Below are 23,102 nucleotides of genomic sequence, written 5' to 3'. Positions count from 1 at the left end.
GTCTCTGGTTTGAATCTAGAAGGGGGATGGAAATATTTTGACATTTGTAGAAAAGGTAGATGATGGTTTAAATTGGTTGTACACAGCTTAAATGGTCATCTGCTCAGAAAAGTGATTTCCTCATAGGGAAAATTTGAACAGAATCTACAGGCATATATATGGAAGAAATATGTGTGGAAATATACCTAAAGCTTGTGACATGTACATTTCTTGAATACTTGATAGCATAAATACTTTATATCTTCCTTATAAGTCCAACACTGGATTACATGGCATATTATACTACTTAAAAATATCATTAGTAGACATGAATTCACATAACAAAATGCTGTAGTGCAGACCACTTTTGGGAGGCAGCTTTTATTTCTGTGGCAAAGTAAGAAGTATTATGTTAACATGGTTATCTATAATTTGTCTCTGAAAACAAAGTAACATGAGTTTGTTCTACCATATTTTCTTTTTTTTATTATTATTTTTTTTGACAGGCAGAGTTAGAGAAAGAGAGAGAGAATGGTCTTCCTTTTTCTGTTGGTTTACCCCCCAAGTGGCTGCTACGGCCGGCACGCTGCAGCCGGTGCGCTGCAGCCGGCGCACTGCAGCCAGCACACCGCGCCGATCCGAAGCCAGGAGCCAGGTGCTTCTCCTGGTTTCCCATGCGGGTGCAGGGCCCAAGGACTTGGGCCATCCTCCACTGCACTCCTGGGCCACAGCAGAGAGCTGGTCTGGAAGAGGAGCAACCGGGACAGAACTGGCGCCCCAACCGGGACTAGAACCTGGGATGCCGGCGCCACAGGTGGAGGATTAGCCTAGTAATAAGCCACGGTGCTGGTTGTTCTACCATATTTTCAAAACAAAAGAGTAGGATGTTGATAAAACCTATTCATTTTTACTATAATTCTCTAATATGACAAATATTATAGTAACAAAAACAGCAAAGGAGAATTGTCTCTGTTTTGAAATTTTAACTCATGATAGAATTCAGACTTAATTCTTTAACATATATTTTTAAAGATGTATATTACCAACATGATCATAAAAATTTATTTTTATTTAAAAAAGAAAAATTACCTATTTAAAAATTCAAATTGAAATGTGATATATAATGTGAATGTATATTATAGGATGCTTCATGAATCTGAGTAGTCTCAACATTAAATCTGTTAAGAACAGTAGTATACTAATTTAGGATTCTAGGAACACAAATGATTGGCCATTATGAATAGAAAAGTAATCATTGAAAAGATCAAGTAAGTAAGGCTCCAGATTCACAGGGTGTAGCGGGTCATACCATTTTTCAAAATGAAGGGGCATTTCCTATGACTTACTTCAGCTGCATAGGGAAAGAAATGACAGCTTTTCTTTCTTATTATATCTAATCCCTTCCCAGTTTGGTTCTCTAACTACAAAGTTCATTCAGTTACTTTTGTAAATTATTTCTAGGTAAGATCACAAAAATTTTATGATAATCCTAGGAACAGATTTTGTGTAGAATTAATTCCTTTTAAAAACTAATCTTTGGTTTTAAGCTAAGAACTACTCCAGCAATAATTTTTAAGCACATAAGTGGTATATCTTTTAGCCAATGTCCCAGATTATGTGTTAAATACCCAAATGAATATCTGGTGAGAACTAGGCCCATGAATATAAGTATTCAAAATATTACTAAAAACTAGTAGTAGCTTTCAAAGCAATTCATATATTCATATTCACGAACATTTAATGTTAAAACAATCACTGGAGTACATTTATATTTTTAAAAACTACTTATTAAATTTTCCTTTTCTAGCAATAGCCTCTAAATTTGCAGTTCCACCCCACACTGTTCCTAAAAGATCTCTTTCATTCTGTAATGCCTCTTCTAAACAAAGCTCTTTGCCTGAACAAACAGATTTTTTTAAAGCTCTAATTACTTCTGGCGGCCCATTGATAAATTGCTTTAGCCACCCCTGTGCCTCTTCTAGAGATTTAATTTCATCAGAAGACTGCAAGACCTCTTCGATCATTCCTATATTTAAAGCTTTTTCTGAATCCAGTTTGAGGGCCCCACTCAACACTTTGAGAGCTTGTCTACTGCCAATTATTTGAACGAGCCGAGTAGCACCACCCCAGCTTGGTATTATGCCCATCTCCTTGTGGACAAATCTGATCTCACTCTCTGGAGTCATTAACCTGCAAAAGAAGAAAGAAAAACATCAAGTACACATATATGCTATAAGCATAGTACTTCCCATTCATGATCTGATGAGAAATCCCCAAAGAACTTTACAAGTATATCTGTTAAAAACTCAAGTGTTTGTGGCCAGCATTGTGGCACAATGGGTTCAACTCCAGGCTGCTCCACTTCTGATGCAGCTTTCTACTCATGCGCCTGGGAAAGCAGGGGAAGATGGCCTGAATACGTAGACTCCTGCCACTCATGTTGCTGACCAGAATGATGCTCCTGGCTCCAGCCTGGTCTAGCACCAGCCAGTGTGGCCATTTGAGGAGTGAACCAGTAGATAGATTTCTGTCTCCCTTTAACTCTGCATTTCAAATAAATGAATAAATCTTTTTTAAAAAAGAAAGTAGCTGTTTCATCAAGAATTTAACTTCCCTTTAAAAACATAATTATGTTCTTTGTGTCTTCTTAACTTTGCAAATAAGATTCCAGTTTATGTTTCTGAAAGTCTATTTTATCATTCAGAGTAAGTGGTGGCCTAATGAGGAACTTGGCATCAGATGAAAGTATAGGAGTGGGAAATGTTAGGTGCATACCATAAAAAAAATGAAACGACTATGACTGTTGCTTCACAGGGAGCAAATACAAGTATTTACTAAGCAATACCAGGACTACATAGTGATCTAGATACTGAGGCTAGGGATGACCAAAATAAAACCTGTGTGTTCAGGTGCTTCCATTCCAGTCTGAAGAGAAATTAAGCAAATGGCAATGGCAGTAGGTGCTATAAAGAAACAAAGTTGGGCAAGGAACTAATGAATGCAGCTATGTGTGTTGGGGGATGTGCTTTTTTAGATGGAGAAGGCCTCTCAATATTTGAGCAACTACCTGACAGAGTAGGCACGGCAAAAAGCTGGGGAGAAAGTGTTCCAGGAAGAAGGACCTGCAAGTTCAAAGGTCATGACATAGAACTGCTTAGTATGTCTCGGGACCAGGTCAATGTGACCAGAACAGAGGAAGCAGAGAGCCATGGGGGATGAAGTCAGAGAGTACACTGAGAGGCCTTGGTAAGTTTAGATTTTATTTTTCAAGTATAAAGTTACTTAGAGGAGGTCAACTGAGAGATTTGTATCTGTTATTTTATAAAGGTTGCTCAGGTTGTTGTATGAGGACTTCTTTTTTTAAAGTTTTTTTTGGGGGGCCACACTGTGCCATCACTCCCGTTGGGTTGGAATTGTTGCAAGCTGGTGACTCCTCAATTATGGGATGTTGGGGGCTTCCTTGCCCCCTTGGTCCCACTGAGCAATGCGATAGTGAGGACTGTGACTGAAAGCAACTGATTGAAGCCAACATTGCAGAGTGAAAAGCATTCACCCCAACAATGAGACAGAGTGAGCAAAGTTAGATTGGTTGAACATGCTGCAATGGGGCAGCACGCAGGCAGCGTAGCCAGAGGCTGACTGCTGTCAGGTTTTTTTGTTGTTTTTTGTTTGAAAGCACAGAGCATGCACATGAGAGAGAAATCTTGCACTTCCATCTTCTGGTTTGCTCCCCAAATGTCTACAACAGTCAGGGCTAAGCCAGGCGGAAGCTGGGAGCCAGAGACTATATCACAAGACTCTAATGTGGATAGCAGGGGCCCAAGTATTTGATCCGTTACCTACTGCATCCCCAGGGGACACATGAACAGGAAGCTGGATCAGAATCAAAAGTGAGAATCAATATCAGGCTTTCTGACATGGGATGCAGGCATCGCAAGCAGTGGTTTAATCCAGTACACCACCAAGCCTGCCTCTGAAAACTTTTTATTCAGCATTTGATAACATTTTTATTCACTGTTTAAGAAATTTTGTTAGATTCTCAGAACAACCATTTGAGGTAAATTAGTATTCTCATTTTATAGATGAGAAATAGAACCAACAGGTATTCAACAGTTCACGTAAGGGATATTGCTATGGCACAGCCTTCACGTAAGGGCATATTGCTATGGCACAACCAGGAATTTTTTTTTTTCAAAGATTTATTTATTTATTTATTTGAAAGAGTTAAAGGGAGAGAGGTAAGGAGATAGAGTGCTTCCATCTGCTGGTTCACTACCCTGTTAGCTACTACAATGGCAGGAGATACTTCCTGGTCTCTCATGTGAGTTGCAAGGGTCTAAACGGTTGGGGCAACTTCCACTGCTTTTCCCAGCCATTAGCAGGAAGCTAGATCAGAACTGGAGCAGCCGGGACACAAACTGTTGCCTATATGGGATGCTGGTGTGGCAGGTGGTGGCTTTACCTGCTTTGCCAAAATGCCAGCCCCTACAGCTAGGATTTAAACCCAGGCAGTTTGGTTCCAGTGGTGTGAGCTCCTTCTTAACCTCATGGCATACACAGTCATTTGACTAGACAAAGGTGGAAGCAAGGATACCAGTAAGAAATTTGATAGTGGCTTGGATTAGATTGGTAAGTATCAATTTCCTTTAGCAGAGGTTCATTTTATCCAAATTGTGGATAATGCAAAGAAACTGGTAGGCACAGTAAAAGGTTACACACTTATTGGTTAAATATTTGTAAACTACCAACAGACTAAACCCTATACTGTTTAGGAATGTTGCCTGTGAATTGTATTTTGACTGCATGCCTCAACAAGACATTTTCACTATGTTAAAACTGAATTTGGATGGAATGTCATGTCAGAATCCTAAAACTAAAAATCTTGGTTTTCAAACTACTCATTACAAAAAATGCCTTAAATTAGTTTAGCTTTCCAAAGTATAAATGTTCAACTGCTGGTGATTTGCTTTTGTTATTACCACCAAGAACAGACTCAAGTGTTTGCCCATGTAGTCAGGAGAAATATTCCAATAGAAAATTCCTACATAAGCCTATTATCCACTGGGAAAATCTCCCTCATAGCTGTGAATTTCTACAAAGGAAAATGCACTACAATTATGAACAATTGCTTCCAGAGGCAAACAGCTACAAAAATAGAAGCTTTCAATGAATAATTTTTAAATGGGTAGGAAGAAAGAATAAGTCTCAGATAAGAATCAGTCTAGCCCAAAATTGTCAGAGTACTGCCTTGTTACGATGAAAACAATGTCAAAAGTTAATAGCATTTACAGGTAGGATGTGTAATAATTTTGGAGATAGGAAATTTTTTAATGCTAAATTCAATCCTGTAAAGTTTTCAAAGGAATCAGTTACATCTGTCATTGTTCCAGATTAAATCCTCGGAATTGATACTGATGTTGAGATCAAATTTTGGCATCTATTTTTTTTAAACCAAATTCTTTTTAAGATTTATTTATCTGAATAGCAAATGAACAGGCAGGGGGAGGGGTGAGGACAAAAGGAAACAGCCAGGGAGGGAGAGGAAGAGGGAAGCTGGGCCAGCCCAAACCAGGAGCCAGGAACTCCATCGGGGTCTCCCCATATGGGTTGCAGGAACCCAAGTCCATCATTCTCTGCTTCCCAGGCTCATTAGCAGAAAGCTGGATCCAAAGTAGAGGAACCTAGACCTGAATGAGTATTGCTTAATCTTTAGCATTACAAAACGTGCCACTAACTTCTACTTTTTTACAAATAATACACGTAGGTTGTGCTTTGTGCACTGATAGACATTTAAAATACATTAAATAAATGTGATAAAGCAATCTACTGATGGGGTGGGCACCGTGGTGCAGATTAGGCCAGCACTTGGAATGCCGACATTGCATATCAGAGTACCTACATGATTCTGATCCAGCTTCCTGCAAATGAGTATGGAAAGGCAACAAATGATGGCCCAAGTACTTAGGTTCTTGCCACTGACTGGGAAGACCCAGATGGGGGTCTTGGCTCCTGGCTTTGGCTTGGTCTAGCCCCAGTTGTTGTAGCTATTTGGGAAGTGAACCAATGCATAGATCTCTGTCTCTCTTACCCACTCTCCCCTCTCTCTGCTTTTCAAATAAATAACATCTTTAAAAAAAAAAAAAAGATGACAAAAGAACACATAATTTAGTCTAACAGTAAGAGAAGTAGACAGCATTCTTAGGATAACTTTTCACAAGATTCCTTATTAAGCTAGTAAAGTTTAACACAATTTTTAAATGCTGAAACTTATAAGATGTAATCTAGGGCTGGCACTGTGGTTCACTTGGTTAATCCTCCGCCTGTGGCGCCAGCATCCCATATGGGTGCCAGGTTCTAGTCCTGGCTGCTCCTCTTCCAGTCCAGCTCTCTGCTGTGGCCCTGGAAGGCAGCAGAGGATGGCCCAAGTGCAGGCACCCACCTGGAAGACCAGGAAGAAGCACCTGGCTCCTGGCTTCGGATCGGCGCAGCGCCACCCGTAGCGGCCATTTGGGGAGTGAACCAATGGAAGGAAGACCTTTCTCTCTGTCTCTCTCACTGTCTATAACTCTACCTGTCAAAATTAAATAAATAAATAAATAAATAAAAAAAGATGCAGTCTAATCAACAACCTATATCTAAAAATTGAAACTACTTCCTGACAGGTCTTACAGGATTATTCATCAATTCTGAGTATAGATTCTGTTACATAGTATTACTCATAATGTAATTTAATGCAAGGGAATTCTATTCATTCATATAGAGTACTGGAGGACCTGGCTTACATAATTTTGAAGACTTAGGACAGACTCAATTTCTGAAACCAAATAAAACTTCCTTGTTTCAACGAGTAAAAGGATTTGTACCTTCTGATTCTATTAGTACATTGATTATAGATGGTGTTCAAAATTTCCTGACATCACGGAGGAGAGGAGATGAAATTAACCAAATGTGGCTATGCTTCTTGTTACAGTCCAAATAGAACAATGTAAAAGGCTAACTTACTCATAAATAGGGAAAGAGTATTCCCTTTGACAGGTTATGTAATGACGCATGTTAATGATTCCTGGAAGGATTGTTCATTGTTGGTGATAGCTGAAGAAGTGTGCTCCTGCTTTCTGAAGGAATTAACCTTGTTTCAGGTCTCTGAACAAATGTACACAGGGTGTTCAAAAAGTTCATGGAACATACATATAATGAAAAAACCACTATTCATGAATTTCAAATGGTTTACACAAAAAATAAATCCATACTAACTTGTTATGACATGTCTAAGGAGGATCTACTTTGAAGCCCTAAGATGAGTAAGACATAAATTGAAAACAGCCCTATCAGTCCCTAACATGAATTCTGCTAAAATTGAAGAAATATCAAATTTATAGTGAAACTTTGAAATCAGCAGTTAACAAATGGATAACTTATTTTAAGAAGGGACACAACAGCACTGACACCCACAACAACACATCATACACATCTACTTGTGAGGAAAAAATAATCTTGTTCATGTCCTGAGTGAGACTTGACAATTAACAGCAGTAACATTAGCCAATACTACAGATATCCCAATTGGTCCAGCTTACAATTCTGACTGAAAAATTCAAGTTTTGCAAAGTTTTACGTTCAGTGAGTACCAAAACTCTGTGCCCAGAACTCCTTATATATTCTGGAAATTAAACCTTTATCAAATGCATCGTTAGCAAATATTTTCTCCCATTCTGTTGGTTCCCTCTTCACTTGGTTGAGTGTTTACTTTACTATGCATAAGCTGATGTAATCCCATCTATTTTTGCTTTTATTGCCTGTGCTTCTGGGGTCTTACCCAAGAAGTCTTTGCCCGTACCAACGTAATGCAGTACTTTTCCAATGTTTTTCTCTAGTAATTTGATGGTTTCAGACCTCAGTAAGTTTAGAACCTTGATCCATTCAGTGTGAGTTGATTTTTGTATATGGTGTAGGTTAAGGGTCTTGTTTCATAGTTCTGTATGCAGAGTTCTAATTTTCCCAACACCATTTATTGAGAGGGCTGTTCTTTCTCCAGAAAGTGATTTTAGCTCGTTTTCTAAAGGTTTGATTTGTTCTTTTTCTAGGTTCTTGAGATGCATTTTTACATCATTTATAGGATATCTTTTCACTTTCTTTCTTTTTTTTTTTTTTCTTGAACAGGCAGAGTGGACAGTGAGAGAGAGACAGAGAGAAAGGTCTTTCTTTTGCTGTTGGTTCACCCTCCAATGGCCGCTGCGGCCGGCACGCTGTGACCAGCGCACCACACTGATCTGAAGCCAGGAGCCAGGTGCTTCTCCTGGTCTCCCTTGCAGGTGCAGGGCCCAAGGACCTAGGTCATCCTCCACTGCACTCCCGGGCCACAGCAAAGAGCTGGACTGGAAGAGGAGCAACCGGGACAGAATCTGGCACCCCAACTGGGACTAGAACCCGGTGTGCCAGCACCACAGGTGGAAGATTAACCTATTGAGCTGCGGCGCCGGCCACCTTTTCACATTTTTGATGTAGGCACTAGTTGCTATAACCTCTCCTGTTAACAGTGCTCTTGCTGTGTCCCTTAAGTTTTGATATGTTGTATTGTCATCTTCATTGGTTTCCAGGAATTTTTTGATTTCCCTTTTAATTTCTTTTATGACCTACTGTTCAATCAGGAGCATATTGTTCAGTCTCCATGTGTTTGCATATTTTCTAATTTCTTATGTTAATTTCCAGCTTGATTCCACTATGGTCAGAAAACTTTATTTTAATTTGTTGAGACTTGTTTTGTGGTCTAGCATATGGTCAATCCTAAAGAATGTTCCACTTGCTGATGAAAAGAATGCGTATCCTGCAGCTGTGGGATGAAATGTTCTGTAGATATTAATTAGATCCACTGGGGCCAGAGCTGTGGCACAGTGGATTAAAGCCCTCGCCTGAAGCACTGGCATCCCATGTGGGCGTCAGTTCTTGTCCCAGCTGCTCTTCTTCCAATCCAGCTCTCTGCTATGGCCTGGGATGGCAATGGAAGATGGTCCAAGTTCTTGGGCCCCTGCAACCACGTGGGAGACACAGAAGAAGCTCCTGGCTCCTGGCTTTGGATCGGCACGGCTCCGGCCAATTGGCTGATTGGGGAGTGAACCATTGGATGGAAGACCTCTCTGTCTCCACCTCTCTCTCTAACTCTGTCTTTCAAATAAATAAATAAATAAATCTTTAAAAAAAAGATTAATTAGATCCATTTGGTCAGTATTGCAGATCAGATTAGCTCTGTTGTTTTTTTATATTGATATTTTTTCTGCTCTGTCCATTGATGAAAGTGGGGTTGTTGAAGTCCCTGTTATCTTTATATTGGAACATATATCACCCTTTAGATCCATTAACATTTGTTTTAAGTATCTAGGTGCTCTAGTATTGGGTGTATATACATTTACAATAATTAAATCTTCCTGTTGAACTGACCCCTTAATCATTAAATAATGGCCTTGTCTCTTTTAGCAGTTTGTGTCTTAATGTCTATTCTATCTGATATGAGGATAGCTATTCCTGCTCTTTATTTCCACTTGCAGGAATAACCTTTTCCATCCTTTCACTTTCAGTCTGTATGTATCTTTGTTGGTGAGGTATGACCTACAGGCAGCAAATGAGTCTTGTTTTTTAATCCATTCATCCAATCTGTATCTTTTCATTAGGGAATTTAGTCCATTTACATTCAAAGTTATTATTGATAAATAATGACGTGGTCCTACATTTTTCTGTAAATATTCCTACTGCTTCTTTTCATCTCCTTTGTACTTTTATTAGGAGGTTTTCTTCCTTCACAGTTTTCACAATGCTGATTATCTTTCTCTATTTCTGTGTGTAGTAAACCCTTAAGTATCATTTGTAAGGCTGTCTGGGTGGTGACCAATTATTTTATTTTTTATTTGTCTTGGAACATCTTTATTTCACCTTCATTTATAAATCATAGCTTCAGATTCTGGGTTGACAGTGTTTTGTTTTTTTTTTTTTTTTCCCCTGTTAGGACTTTAGTATCACTCCATCTTCTCCTACCCTGTAAAGTTTCTGATGAGATATCTACTGTCAGTCTAACTAAAGATCCTTTACAAGTAATCTGGCATTTCTCTCTTGACACTTTAGGATCTTTTATGTTTTACTTTGAAAGTTTGACTATAATGTATCTTCATGAACATTTTTTCTAATCATGTCTATTTGGGGTTCTACATTTTTCCTATACTTGGATGTCCATATCTTTCTCCAAATTAGGGAAATTTTCTGCTATTATTTCACTGAATATATTTTCTAAGTCATTCTGTTCTCCATTCCTTTAGGAATTCCTAAGAGAATGTATATTTGGTTATTTGATGGTATCTTATAATTGCCAAATACTGTTTTCAGTTTTTAAAATTTTTTTGTCTGAAATATTTCAAAAGGTTTGTCTTCTAGCTCAGATATTCTTTCTTCTGCCTCTCCCAGTCTGTCTATTAAGGTTTTCCATCGTATTTTATATTTGACATAATGAATTCATTTCTAATATTGTAGTTAATTTTTCTTTAATATCTCTATCTGCCTGCATAATTTCTCAGCCATGTCATTTATAGATTTCCTTAATTCATGTCATTGTTTCACTGTGTTTTTAAAGTAATCTTACAAGCATTCTTTTGAATTCCTTTTCAAAATTTCATAAATCTGGTCACCTTCATTACCTAACATTGAAGTACTCTGTTCCTTTGGGTGAGTTGTTGTCTTCCTTGTTCATGTCTCTTGTATTTCCACATTTATTTGTACACATCTGGGATTGATCACATTTCTAACTTCAATTCCTCACATCAACTGTATCACTAATGTGGAAACATAAGGCTTGAATACTCAAGTAGATCCTGAGCATCTGGAAGCTGATTATTCCATAATGTTTGAAAAAGCCATTTTCCCTTGGGATGCTTTACATGGCATTTATGACTCAATCAAATACAACTTAATATGAGGATTTATATATGCCAAGTATCCTGAGTGTTTCTGGGATAGGTTTTCATTAAATGTATTGTCAGGTGTGGTTACAGGGTTTAAGAGAAGGGCAATGCTGAAATTCTCTACAAGTTCATTTCTTATCTACTTGTATTAAGTGTGTCTCCATCAGTGTAAGTATTTTCCATTGGAAGTAGATGAGTGCATTGAAGATGATGCCAGTTGAGTGCATTTCAGGCAATTTTCTAAAGTAAAAAAGTTAAACAAGCTAAAAAGTGTCAACACATACACTTAAAGAAGGAACTTATCTGTTTAGCAGAATGCCATGATAGATCTTGACATTCTTTTGGAACAACCATATATTCCTGCAATACAATTAAGAGTTTGTCATGGCAGATAACTGAAAGGTACTGGTAAAGTTGGCAGGAAATCAGCTAGAGGAACACGTATTTATGAATTCCTTGGAACTGGTGCTAGTAATGTTATTTCATTCAGTACACAATCCTTTTTACCAGCTTCTGACTTTCAAGAACTACAGTTCTTGGAACACAGCTTTAAAAAGGGGTGAGTAATGTATGACAGTACTGTTCAATTTTGTAGGATTAGTTTCATAATCTTTATTGTTGTTGTTAAATGTCCCTCCTTTTCTGAGATGATAGACTGCAAGATCCCCAGTGGATACCTGAATACTGAACCCTATATATACTATGTTATTTTCTGTATCTATACATATATACTTATGGTAAAATTTAACTTATAAATTAGGCACAACAGATATTAATAATAACTAGTAATAAAACAACAACTATATAAATATAGTGTAATAAGACTGCCAGCATCACTGCCCTTACATGTTGGGACTATTATTAAGTAAAATAAATGTTACTTTAACATAATCAGTGTATAATAATACAGTGACAAGTGATCTGATAACTGAGAGGCTACTAAGGATTAACAGGCATGTGGCACATGCAGTTGATTTGCTGGACAAATGGAATGGAGTAGGATATCATGAGACTTTATCATGCTACTCAGAATGGCATGCAATTTAAAATTTATGGGTTATTTATTTCTGGAATTCACCATTTAATATTTTCAGACCATAATTGACTGCAAGTAACTGAAACTGCAAAAAGTGAGACCACAGATAGGGAAGGGGACTACTGTAATCAGTTATGGACCAGTAATTTGGCAAAATATGAAAAAAATTACTAGAAAAATGAAACAAAAAATGATTACGCCCTATATAAATGGGTGCTTAAAAACTGTGAAAGAAGACAATACTTCCAGAAAAATTGGTCCACAAATAAGCCTTTTCTCCTTGGTAAGTTACTCTGAATGTACCAGGAATATTATTGGAAATATCTAATAGAGAGCAGTACCCTCAGATATCACATAAAAAATAAAAATAATCACTTAATGAGTCCCAAGGACACACTACACTTCCTAATTTAGAAAACAATATATAAAGGTTAATTAGTAGTATTGAAAAATTCATTTATGATATTTTTTATTTTGCTTTTTTCTCTAAATCTTAATTATACCCAAGCACAGATGAGGAATGAACATGTAGAAAGATGCAAAGTCTAATAAATGGTTAAAGATGGTCACCACACTATGTCAGATTTTTTTTCTCCAAATGACATCTATGAAGTCTGAATCTGGACTTACTTTTATGTAGAGAATTTCTCAATATAATAATAGGCACTTACATATACCTTAGGATTTATTAAATTACATGATTATTTAAACTATGTATAACTATATATATAAGTTACATATGTCATCAGTACATGTACATCATGGTAAGGTGAGGGAAAGATTTAATACATTCATACAATAAGGCATTTCTAACTTAATCTCACATCACCCATAAAGCCAATGACTGCTTCCACCTTACAGGCAGCAGCATGCTAATGCAATGTGCATTGAGGACAGCAGAGGGCACTGTACCAGAATCCCATTCCATTAGTAAGCCCAGAGGCTAGGATATCTATAAATTGTCCTATATACCAAAAATATTTTAAAATTTCTATTTATGTGAGTACAAAAGACATAGTTTGATAAATGAAACCTTAGTCACAAATCTGAAAAAAATTAATATAAAATTTTACTACTTTGCATAGATTAGCTTACTGAATCTTTTCTCACACTACATTATTATGAAATGCCATTTGATGATGTTGAAAAAACAGAATACATTCATTATACAATATTTACCTTATAAAACTATAAAGATCAGTAAGAAACTAATTACCATAAAATTCAGTGTAATAGTTAACCCTAGGTGTACGTGAAGCATTTGAGATCAAGAAGGAAAATGTGGAAGGCTCTGGGAGTACTTGTAATGTTCTCATTCTTGACTTGCATCATGGTTATGTATGATTCCCATCTTGTAACAAATCATGAAACCTAATGTTTATTTATTTTAGTTGAAAGAAATAGCTACAGAGAAGAGATAGAGATCTTCTATCCACTGGTTCAATCCCTAAATGACCACAACAGCCAGGTCTGGTTCAGGCTGAAGCCAAGAACTAGGAATCCTTTTTTTTTTTTTTTTAAATATTTATTTATTTGAACATTAGAGTTACATAGAGAGAGGGAAAAACAGAAATAGATAGATAGATAGATAGATAGATAGATAGATAGAGATTCCAATCTTTATCTGCTGGTTCACTCCCCAAAAGGCCCCAATAGCTAGGGCTGGACCAGGCAGAAGCCAGGAGCCAGGAGCTTCCTATGTCTCCCACATGGGTGTCAGGGGCCCAAGCACTTGGGCCATCTTCTGGTGCCCTTCCCAGGCAAATAGTAGGGAGCTGGATTGGTAGTAGATCAGCCAGGACACGAACTGGCACCCATATGAGATGCAGGTGTTACAGGTGGATTTGAAATACCAGCGAAGATGACATATCGAATGACCAATAATCGTATGGTAAAATGCTCAAAACTATCAGTCATCAAGGGCATTGAAATGACAATAGTTCCCATCTATCAAATGGCTAAATATAAAAGAGGCTGATAGTATAAAAGGTTGGCTATAAGTAGTAACGCTATAATTTTCATCCATTGTGGACTGGAAAGTAATATTCTACAACCCACCTAGGAAAGGTTTTAGAAACCAGTTTCTTAGTCCTTTAAGTTAAATGTGCATGTGTCCTATGAACCAGTGTTTCCATTCTTAGGTTTTTATCCAGACGAAATGAAAACCTATATCCTTTTATGTATAAATACTCATGTTTATACATGAGTTCAGAACACCATAAGAGCTCTAAACTGGAAGTAGTTCATATGTCCATCATTACGTAATACCTATTGTGTTATACAAGTGTAGAGAGGAACTACTGAGCAATAAAATAAACAAATCTGACAAACACAGATAGATGCAATAATGCAGATAAATCTCAAAAGGAAACCATATTTCCAAACAATAAGATACTTTTCAACATTAATAAGAAATGAAGTATTAACACATGAATGAATTTCAAAATAACTGTACTGAGTGGAAGAAGCCATGACAAACTGCTTTAATTGTATTCTAAGAATATATGGTTACTCCAAAAGAATGCCAAAATCTGTAATAGCATTCTGCTAACCAGGCAAGTTCCTTCTTTAAGTGTATATGTTGACACTTTTTAGCTTAACTTTCTTACTTTAGAGAATTGCCTGAAATTTACTCATTGTCATCAATACCCTTATCCACTGCCACTAGAAAATACTTCCACAGACAGAAATACACTTAATATGAGTATAAAGAGAAATGAGCTCACAGAAAATGACAGCAGTACCCTTCTGTCAAATCTTGTAAGCACCAGCTGACAATACTTTAACTTAAAAAAACAGCATGGAGTAATCTTAAGAAACTGAGCAATAATATTATGTGTATATTGATGTATCCTTTAGGTTAAACATGCTAAAATCTAAATATTCATTATCTCGTTATGTGACAGCAAACCATGCCATCGTAAGTTTTACTTTCTCTCAGAAGGAAGCTGGCCATCTGTCAGGCTAAAGGGATTACTCTCCAGACAAAAACTTTAAATGCTAGCATTAGTCTTTCTACCACAGTAAGATGCCTAAGGGGCTACTACTAAAAAACATTAAAGGAGTATCATAACATGAGCTCCATCCCTCACTTCCTTCATGGTTTATAAAAACATAACACCTTGCCTCTTCTACTATTTTGTGCAGAACAAAACATGATGCAGTTATGCCTGACTGTTAGCCACACTGCTCCGGAATCCCATATATGTAAGTTTCCCTAAATCCTTATACTTATGGAGTTTCCTTCTTCATTTTCAACCTCAAGATTCCTGTGTGGCTTGGGGAATTTATATGCTTGATCCTGCCAACACAATACCCAGACAGTAATTTAAACTTACCTATGAATATCAATATTTAAGGGAGATAATTTTATAGATCAAGAAACAGAGACATAAAGAGGTGAAACAGTTACTTGCTCAAAGTCAAATAGGTAAAAGTTGAAAACTGAAACTGAACCCAAGTCCATGACACCAGTGCTCAGCTCTTTACTGGATTGCCACTTTACCCGCAATTGTGCTATTTATACTACCTTTTCCATTACAAAGGGGTTCAAGTGTGTGTCTATCCAGATTATAGAATATTACATTGGTCTCCTGATATCTGTGCTAGTAGGTGTTGACCATGGTACTGAGAAAACACTTTCAAGCACCTGTAAAGCATTAGATTTTACCAAATGTTATCCCTACATAGCATAGCTAAGGAATAATGAAGATAACTTTAGAGACTGAAGAGTTATTGGTTCCAAATTAACTTTCTTTAACTTTATTCTCTAGTGTGCCCAAAAGCTCCACAAAGTTGCTGTAAATCATAGTAAAGGGAAGACATGAAGTGGATCTCAGAAAACTTTTCACTGGAAAAAGGACAGCTATAGCAGTCTTTCGCCATTCTTTTTCCCTTTGTTTTTTTCAGATATTTACTTTTCTTTGTATAAGTCTTTTGTATTTTAAATAATTTAAACATTTGTATTTTAAAGAATTTAAATATTTTCATATATTTACTTAGATGTTTTCTCCAAATGTTTTCCTAATATGGATTTAATTTATCCCAAATCATTGAATTTTGTTAATTTTTTGAATTGCATAGTAATAACATAATGGTACTTACACAAGACTAAAAGAACCTATTTAATAACTGAGGCCGGGCCGGCACCGTGGCTCACTAGGCTAATCCTCTGCCTAGCGGCGCCAGCACACCGGGTTCAAGTCCCAGTCAGGGCACCGGATTCTGTCCTGGTTGCCCCTCTTCCAGTCCAGCTCTCTGCTATGGCCCAGGAGTGCAGTGGAGGATGGCCCAAGTGCTTGGGCACTGCACCCGCATGGGAGACCAGGAGAAGCACCTGGCTCCTGGCTTCGGATCAGCGCGATGTGCCAGCCGCAGTGCGCCGGCAGTGGCGGCCATTGGAGGGTGAACCAGTGGCAAAAAAGGAAGACCTTTCTCTCTGTCTCAAAAAGAAAAAAGTTTCTGTTTGAGAATTTATAAAATCAAATTGATATCAAAGCAAAAAATAAATGTGAGCATACATTAATTAGATTTGTGCAAGAAGTCATGCAATTTTCATCTTACCTGAAATCACATGCTGTGGTAACTTCTGCTCCTCCACCCAAAGCTCGACCTTGAACCAGGGCAACACTTATTAAGGGAAGTCTGCAATTTTAAGGAAAAATAGATGTTAATATCTATCTCAAAACTAATTTAAAAATATTATTTTTAAAACAAAATGCACTGGAAACAAAAATAATTGTAGTGTTTGTGATAAAAAACATATCAGGCCGGCGCCGCAGCTCAACAGGCTAATCCTCCGCCTTGTGGCACCGAAACACCGGGTTCTAGTCCCGGTCGGGGCGCTGGATTCTGTCCCGGTTGCCCCTCTTCCAGGCCAGCTCTCTGCTATGCCCCAGGAGTGCAGTGGAGGATGGTCCAAGTGCTTGGCCCTGCACCCCATGGGAGACCAGGAGATGTAACTTCCAAACACATACTTTTGTATACCTTTAAGCTCCTATAACAACTTTTTTTTGGAAGATTTACTTTTTAAAAAAAATTATTTGAAAGGCAGAGCTAGAAAGATAGAGTGAGAGAAAGAGAGAGAGAGATCTTCAATCTGCTAGTTCACCCCCCAAATGGCTGCAACATTTGGCTGGGCCAAGTCAAAACCAGGAGCCTGTAACTCCATCTGGGTCTCCCATATGGGGGGCAGAGGCCAAAGCACTTGGACTATCTTCTAATGTTTACTAGGCGCATTATCAGGGAGCTGGATCAGAAGTAGAGCAGCCAGAACTTGAACCCATGGCCACGTGGGATACTGGTGTTGGTGCTCAGTCACAGGTGGCTGCTTAACCCATTGCATCACAATGCTGGCCCCTCCTGCAACGTCTTAGCTGCTGGCAATCAGGAATAATTCAATGTGGTATTGTCAGGTTATAGGTAGGAAAACTGAGGGTGTACCCAGCATTAACTGACATCAGGTTAAGGGTAGGAAAGTTTAGGCTGTATCCAGTGTTAGGAAATATGGTACAGAACATGGAGTTCCAAAAGTATGCTCAAAGGTGCCTGTGTGTTTCTAAAGCTGCATCTGTGAAATGCATGAAGTTTGCATACCTTAAATAAAAGTTTTCTGGGAAAAAATTAAAAAATCATTTTCCAAAGTAGAAGGGAAAGTAGAAGGGATTACATATAAAAGATAACTTTCCAGCTGCATTTAAGAAACAGCCAAATGTAATAGGTGAACAAGAACTAAACCAAGGGGCCGGCGCGGTGGCGCACTAGGCTATAATCCTCTGCCTGCGGTGCCAGCACCCCATATGGGCGCCAGGTTCTAGTCCCAGTTGCTCCTCTTCCAGTCCAGCTCTCTGCTGTGGCCTGGGAAGGCAGTGGAGGATGGCCCAAGTGCTTGGGTCCCTGCACCTGCATGGGAGACCAGGAAGAAGCACCTGGCTCCTGGCTTCAGATCGGTGTAGCTCCAGCCACAGCGGCCACTTTGGGGGTGAACCAATGGAAGGAAGACCTTTCTCTCTGTCTCTCTCTCACTGTCTGTAACTCTGTCAAATAAATAAATTTAAAAAAAATTTTAAAAAAAGAATTAAGCCAGTGACAAAAGTATATAAGAATGGAAATGTTATGATTCTGTTATTCATTCTAGACTCACAGATGTGATGACTACTAAAGAAATCGTAATGTTCAACTAACAAAGTATGCTTGAAAATGTATGATTTCCACAGCTTTCATAATTTTTAAATTTTCTACTTTTGAATATGAAAGTAGAAAGCTACCCAGCCAAAACATGTCACCGCCTAGAACCCCAAATGCATAGTGGGAGGCCAGGAAGGACCCTCTTTTTTTCTTCTCCATCCAGGTACACAATATCTGTCTTCCTCAGAAAGCTGTAAAACCCCACCAAATCTTAGCTCTTTTTCTCTCTTTGCTGATTACAGACCATTCTACTACACATCCTACTGATTTCAAATAAGAAGTAATCTTCATGTGTCAATTCTTGATCATTATCTTTATTCTGCTTTAATATTAGCATTTAACTTCCCCTATATCTACTGCTTCATGTAGCTAGTTACATAAGCTCTTTAGGGAAAGGGGCTATGCCTTAAATTCTTTTCATTCTTCATTTCTTTTGTTTTTAAAATACTTTGTGTATACTAACACTTAATTAAATGACTATCCCCCATGGCACAAAGAAATAATTCATCATTAGAAAAAGTATAACTTGAAAATCAGCTGCTACTTTTTAAATGAAAACAACAGAAAAATAAAGATTCATTATTTTGTCTTTAAAAAATATTTAAAAAATTCAAATACATTACCTCATAAATCTTGTTAAGGTGTTTTGCATGAACATGGATAAAGCAATTCCCTCCTACAAATAAAAATATGCATGAACATAAAGGTAAAATGCAAATATATTACCCAAGAATTTTTTTTAAATTCAGGTTTTAATTTTATTTAATTAATTAATTTATTTATTTTTGACAGGCAGAGTTAGACAGTGAGAGAGAGAGAGACAAAGAGAAAATTTTCTTCCTTTTTCCATTGGTTCACCCCCCCAAATGGCTGCTATGGCCGGAGCGTTGCAGCCAGCGCGCTGCAGCGATCCAAAGCCAGGAGCCAGCTGCTTCCTCCTGGTTTCCCATGCACGTGCAGGGCCCAAGGACTTGGGCCATCCTCTACTGCCTTCCCAGGCCACAGCAGAGAGCTGGACTGAAAGAACAGCAACCGGGACAGAATCTTGTGCCCCGACCAGGACTAGAAGCCAGGGTGCTGGCGCCGCAGGCGGAGGATTAGCCTAGTGAGCCATGGCGCCAGCCAACAATTCAGGCTTTAAGAAAGTAATGATGCCAAAAGTGTATTTGACTGTTGATATAGAAGGGCTTCTTGAGCTCAGTTTTGCAGGAGGTACTAATAAAGATAGGAGAGAGAGCCAGATCACATACCCTTAGAACAGTTTGGAGTCCTACTCAGGGTAACTGGGGGAAAGAAACGTAGGACACCCCCTACTTATTATCTCTAAGAAGATAAACTCCTAAAAGAAGGAAGAGAATAAGGGCAAAGTTATCTTGGGCTTGACTTTCTTGTATTTCTAAGGCTATTATCTTGGTATCTCTAAAAATTACAAATTTCTGAAAAGTAGTAAGTTAATTATCTTTTTTATTTAAACTTATACACTTTCTTCAACCCAGTGTAATCTGGCCTTTAGCCTTCTCCTTGAAGACTTTCCACAACGATTTTTTTTTTTTTTTAATTTTCAATGTATTTGAAATGCAGAAGGAGCAAGAGAGCCATCTATTGATTCACTCCCTAAATGCCACAGTAGCTGCAGCAAGGAGCCTGGAACTCAATCTGGATTTCCCACATGGGTGGCAAGGATCCAAGAACTGGAGCTATTACCTGCCTTCCACGACACATGAAGTGCAGGAAGCTGAAAACAGAAGCAGGGATGGGATAGAACTCATGCACTGTCATACAGGATGTGGGAGTCCCAAGAGCATCTTAATTGTTGTGCTAAATGCTACTGCTCTCAACATTTTCTAATAATCCTCTATTCTCCAATTAAATACTTTTTCCTCATCCCTTATCTTCTCTCTCTCTCTCCGTAACTGTGGTTCCTTTGACAAAGTTTCTTCATTCTTATATTCTCCCTGAAGCAACATTTTACATTTCTGATTCTTTTCCTGTTTGTTTTAATACTCTTTTCCAGTTTCCTTTCTTAGCTCTTCTCAGTCAATTGATTCCCTACATCCATGCGTGCCCCAAAATCCAATCTATGATTCTCTTTTTCTCCTTTACTTGTTCTTTGGATGTCAAATTAATTCCCACTGCAAAAACTATTGTTTTGAAGTCAAGTGCTGAAATCTAGCAGGCATGTCCCCATTCTGCCAACACTGCAAACTTGGCATGGCAAAAACAACTAGGGGTAAAAAAAAAAAAAAAAAAAAAAAAAGCTGAGTTTGAACACCAGTGTTCTAACTTAATAGCATGAAATGAAGCAAATCATAAGTGTGAACTTCAGTTTCCTCATCCATAAGGAATGAATAATAAAAAGAAATCTATTCTAGTTGATTTAAAAATGAAAGGGTAACTATCTACTCTAAAAGATTATAAGAGTTCTGAGTTTATAAGAGTAAGCTGGTAGCCAAAAAGGTTCAGATTTTAAGTATTATCTTTGACTTTTCATTTCACAACTTTGCCACACTCAGATGGTTTCTAAGATGTTCACTCTGGTCTTCCTTTGAGATACTTCTAATATCAATACCTTCTTTTGCTATTTTCATTGCCACTATATTAATTCAGACTTGTACTACCATGCCTAAATTATTATAATCATTTTGTTTCCTACTTGATCTCTCTTTATATAATTTCATTTTCTTCTTAAATTTACCTTCAATTCTGCTACCGGATTAACCTTCCTGTAGGATGATGATTTCACATATCACTGCAGAATAAAATCTAAAGTCTTTGGCAAGATCCAATCCCAACTGATCCCAAACTATCTTACCAAAATTTGTGACTACCACACCTCTCATTCAAACATCCTAACTTTAGTCACAACAGAATATTTGTCATCTTCCAACTTACATTTAGACTTAATTGCTGTTCCTGTGTCTTTGTTCACAACATTCCTACTATTTGGAACAGCTTGGCCTCTATCTATTTTAAATACATAGGTCAAATAATATTTCTCCATCAAGATTTTCTAAATTCCACAGTGATAGTTTCTCTTCCATGTTTCCATGGCATCTTTATTTCTGTACCTTAATACAGTGCTTACAGATTGTTTTTATTTGAAATATATGTTTGATTTCATTACTCAACACATTATTGATTCAAAACAGGGACTAGCAAATATAAGGAGAAACCCTCAATAATTTTACCACAGATACAGAAATTTAATAAACATCAAAGTACAGTAGAGTAAGTATTTTACAAAAGGCCTGAATAAATTAAGAAGAATGTCAACGAAGAATCAATTCATTTCAACTGCTATAGGGGGTAGTTGGGGAACTTTATAGAGAACAGGAGATGGCACATGCTGGGCTTAGACAGTAAATCCTTGATAGTAAATCCTCAGAAGTTAGTAAAATTTTTGCATATAGTAGGTGCTTGCTGAAGCTAAGGGAATTAGATGAGTTTTGGGTGGAGAACTATGTTGATTTATAAAATCAATGCAGACAAGAAGAGGTAAAACCCAATATGGTAAGAATTTCCTGGGACCGGTGCTGTGATGCAGCGGGTAAACTGCTACCTTCAGTGCCAGCATTCCATATGGGTGCGGGTTAGTATCCCTCTGCTCCACTTCCCATCCAGCTCTCTGTTATGGCCTGGGAAAGCAGGAGAGATGGCCCAAGTCCTTGGGCCCCCACACCCGCTTGGGAGACCCAGAAGAAGATTCTGGCTCCTGGCTTCAGATCAGCCCGCTGCAGCCATTTGGGGAGTGAACCACTGGATGGTTCAGAACTGCCTTTCTGTAACTCTGCCTTTCAAATAAATAAATAAATCTTAAAAAAACAAACAAACAAAAAAAAAAACTTCCTAATCCATGCCAATATCAACAAGGTTACTTGAAAGTTATTAAAGAGCAATAGCTATTCTAAAAATCATGAGTAAAATATAAATGTCTCACCCACAGACATATGAGAAATGTGTGGGACTAATGCACAATTCATATAACACTTGCCTCTGGAGTTCCTAGTGCTTTCACAGCATTCAGATCAGATCCTGAAGAGAAAGTATTGTTTGCCCCACGCACAATGAGGCCTTTACCCTCTGTCCAATTTTCTAATTCAATGACTTTTTCCAGGAGTTGCAGCATCATAACACCTGCCAGGGAGGATAGGAAGAAATCCAGAAGTCATATAAGAGACTAGGAAAATAAAAAAAATTTAGAAATTCATAAAAATGTACAGTATTATACGTAATTGAGTTGCTGCCACCCACATGGGAGATGCAGCTCCGGTTCTGGTCCCAGCTGAGCCCCAGTGGTTGCAGACATTTGGAGAGTGAACTGGTGTCCGTTCTCTCTAAATATATATTCGTCCCCTCGCCTACCCTCCCTCTAGCTCCAAGTACTCAAGCCCAAATCTGCTGCATCCCAGGATGCATTAGGCAGAAGCTGGATTAAAAGAGGAGGTGTCCAGACTGGAACTGGCACTCCAATATGAGATACGGTTGTCTAAAGCAGTAGCCTAACCTGCTATACCACAATGCACACCCCATTCGTCTATATGAAGAAATCACAGTGAGGCCAGCACTGTGGTACAGCAGGTGAAGCTGCCACTTGCAGTGCGAGCATCCCATATGGATGATCTTCAATACCCGACTGCTCCACCTCCAATCCAGCTCCTTGCTAATGTGCCTAGGAAAGCAGTGGAGTGTGGCCCAAGTCCTTGGGCTTCTGCACCCACATGGGAGACTCAGAAGCTCCTAGCTCCTGGCTTTCGACTGGCCAGCTCCAGCTATTGTGGCCATTTGGGGAGAAATGAGCAGATGGAAGATCTTGCTCTCTCTTTCCTTCTCTCTTTCTGTAACTCTGCCTTTCAAATAAATAAAATCACACAAGTATATAATTAGGTAGAAAAATAGACTAAATCATACATGCCCTAAAAATAGAAAACAGAATGAAGAATATCAAATATGGAAATAAA

The 23,102-nt window shown here is 38.1% G+C and overlaps 1 protein-coding gene across 7 annotated transcripts in view; it reads right to left on the bottom strand.

Annotated features, from left to right (window-relative positions):
* Positions 1-344: 344 nt before the first annotated feature.
* The window catches only part of ECHDC1 (ethylmalonyl-CoA decarboxylase 1), a 37,789-nt gene continuing 15,031 nt past the window's right edge, over positions 345-23,102 (bottom strand). For 3 of the 7 annotated variants that reach the window (XM_008263477.5, XM_008263478.5, XM_002714807.6), the window contains exons 3-6: positions 22,136-22,278; positions 18,768-18,820; positions 16,522-16,602; positions 345-2,169 (exon numbers count right to left, since the gene is read on the bottom strand). In XM_008263477.5, coding sequence (XP_008261699.1) covers positions 1,761-2,169; positions 16,522-16,602; positions 18,768-18,820; positions 22,136-22,278 — 686 coding nt within the window. In that variant the 3' untranslated portion in view covers positions 345-1,760. Of the gene's footprint in view, positions 2,170-6,423; positions 6,551-15,695; positions 16,397-16,521; positions 16,603-18,767; positions 18,821-22,135; positions 22,279-23,102 lie in introns of those variants that run through there. The other 4 variants (XM_089332732.1, XM_089332734.1, XM_089332733.1 and 1 more) reach the window with 2 other exon arrangements.

This window comes from Oryctolagus cuniculus, chromosome 5 (assembly GCF_051225735.1).
Source record: "Oryctolagus cuniculus isolate XC-2025 breed Fujian yellow rabbit chromosome 5, ASM5122573v1, whole genome shotgun sequence".
Taxonomy (NCBI): Eukaryota; Metazoa; Chordata; class Mammalia; order Lagomorpha; family Leporidae; genus Oryctolagus; species Oryctolagus cuniculus.
This window is presented reverse-complemented; position numbering and strand designations above follow the sequence as displayed.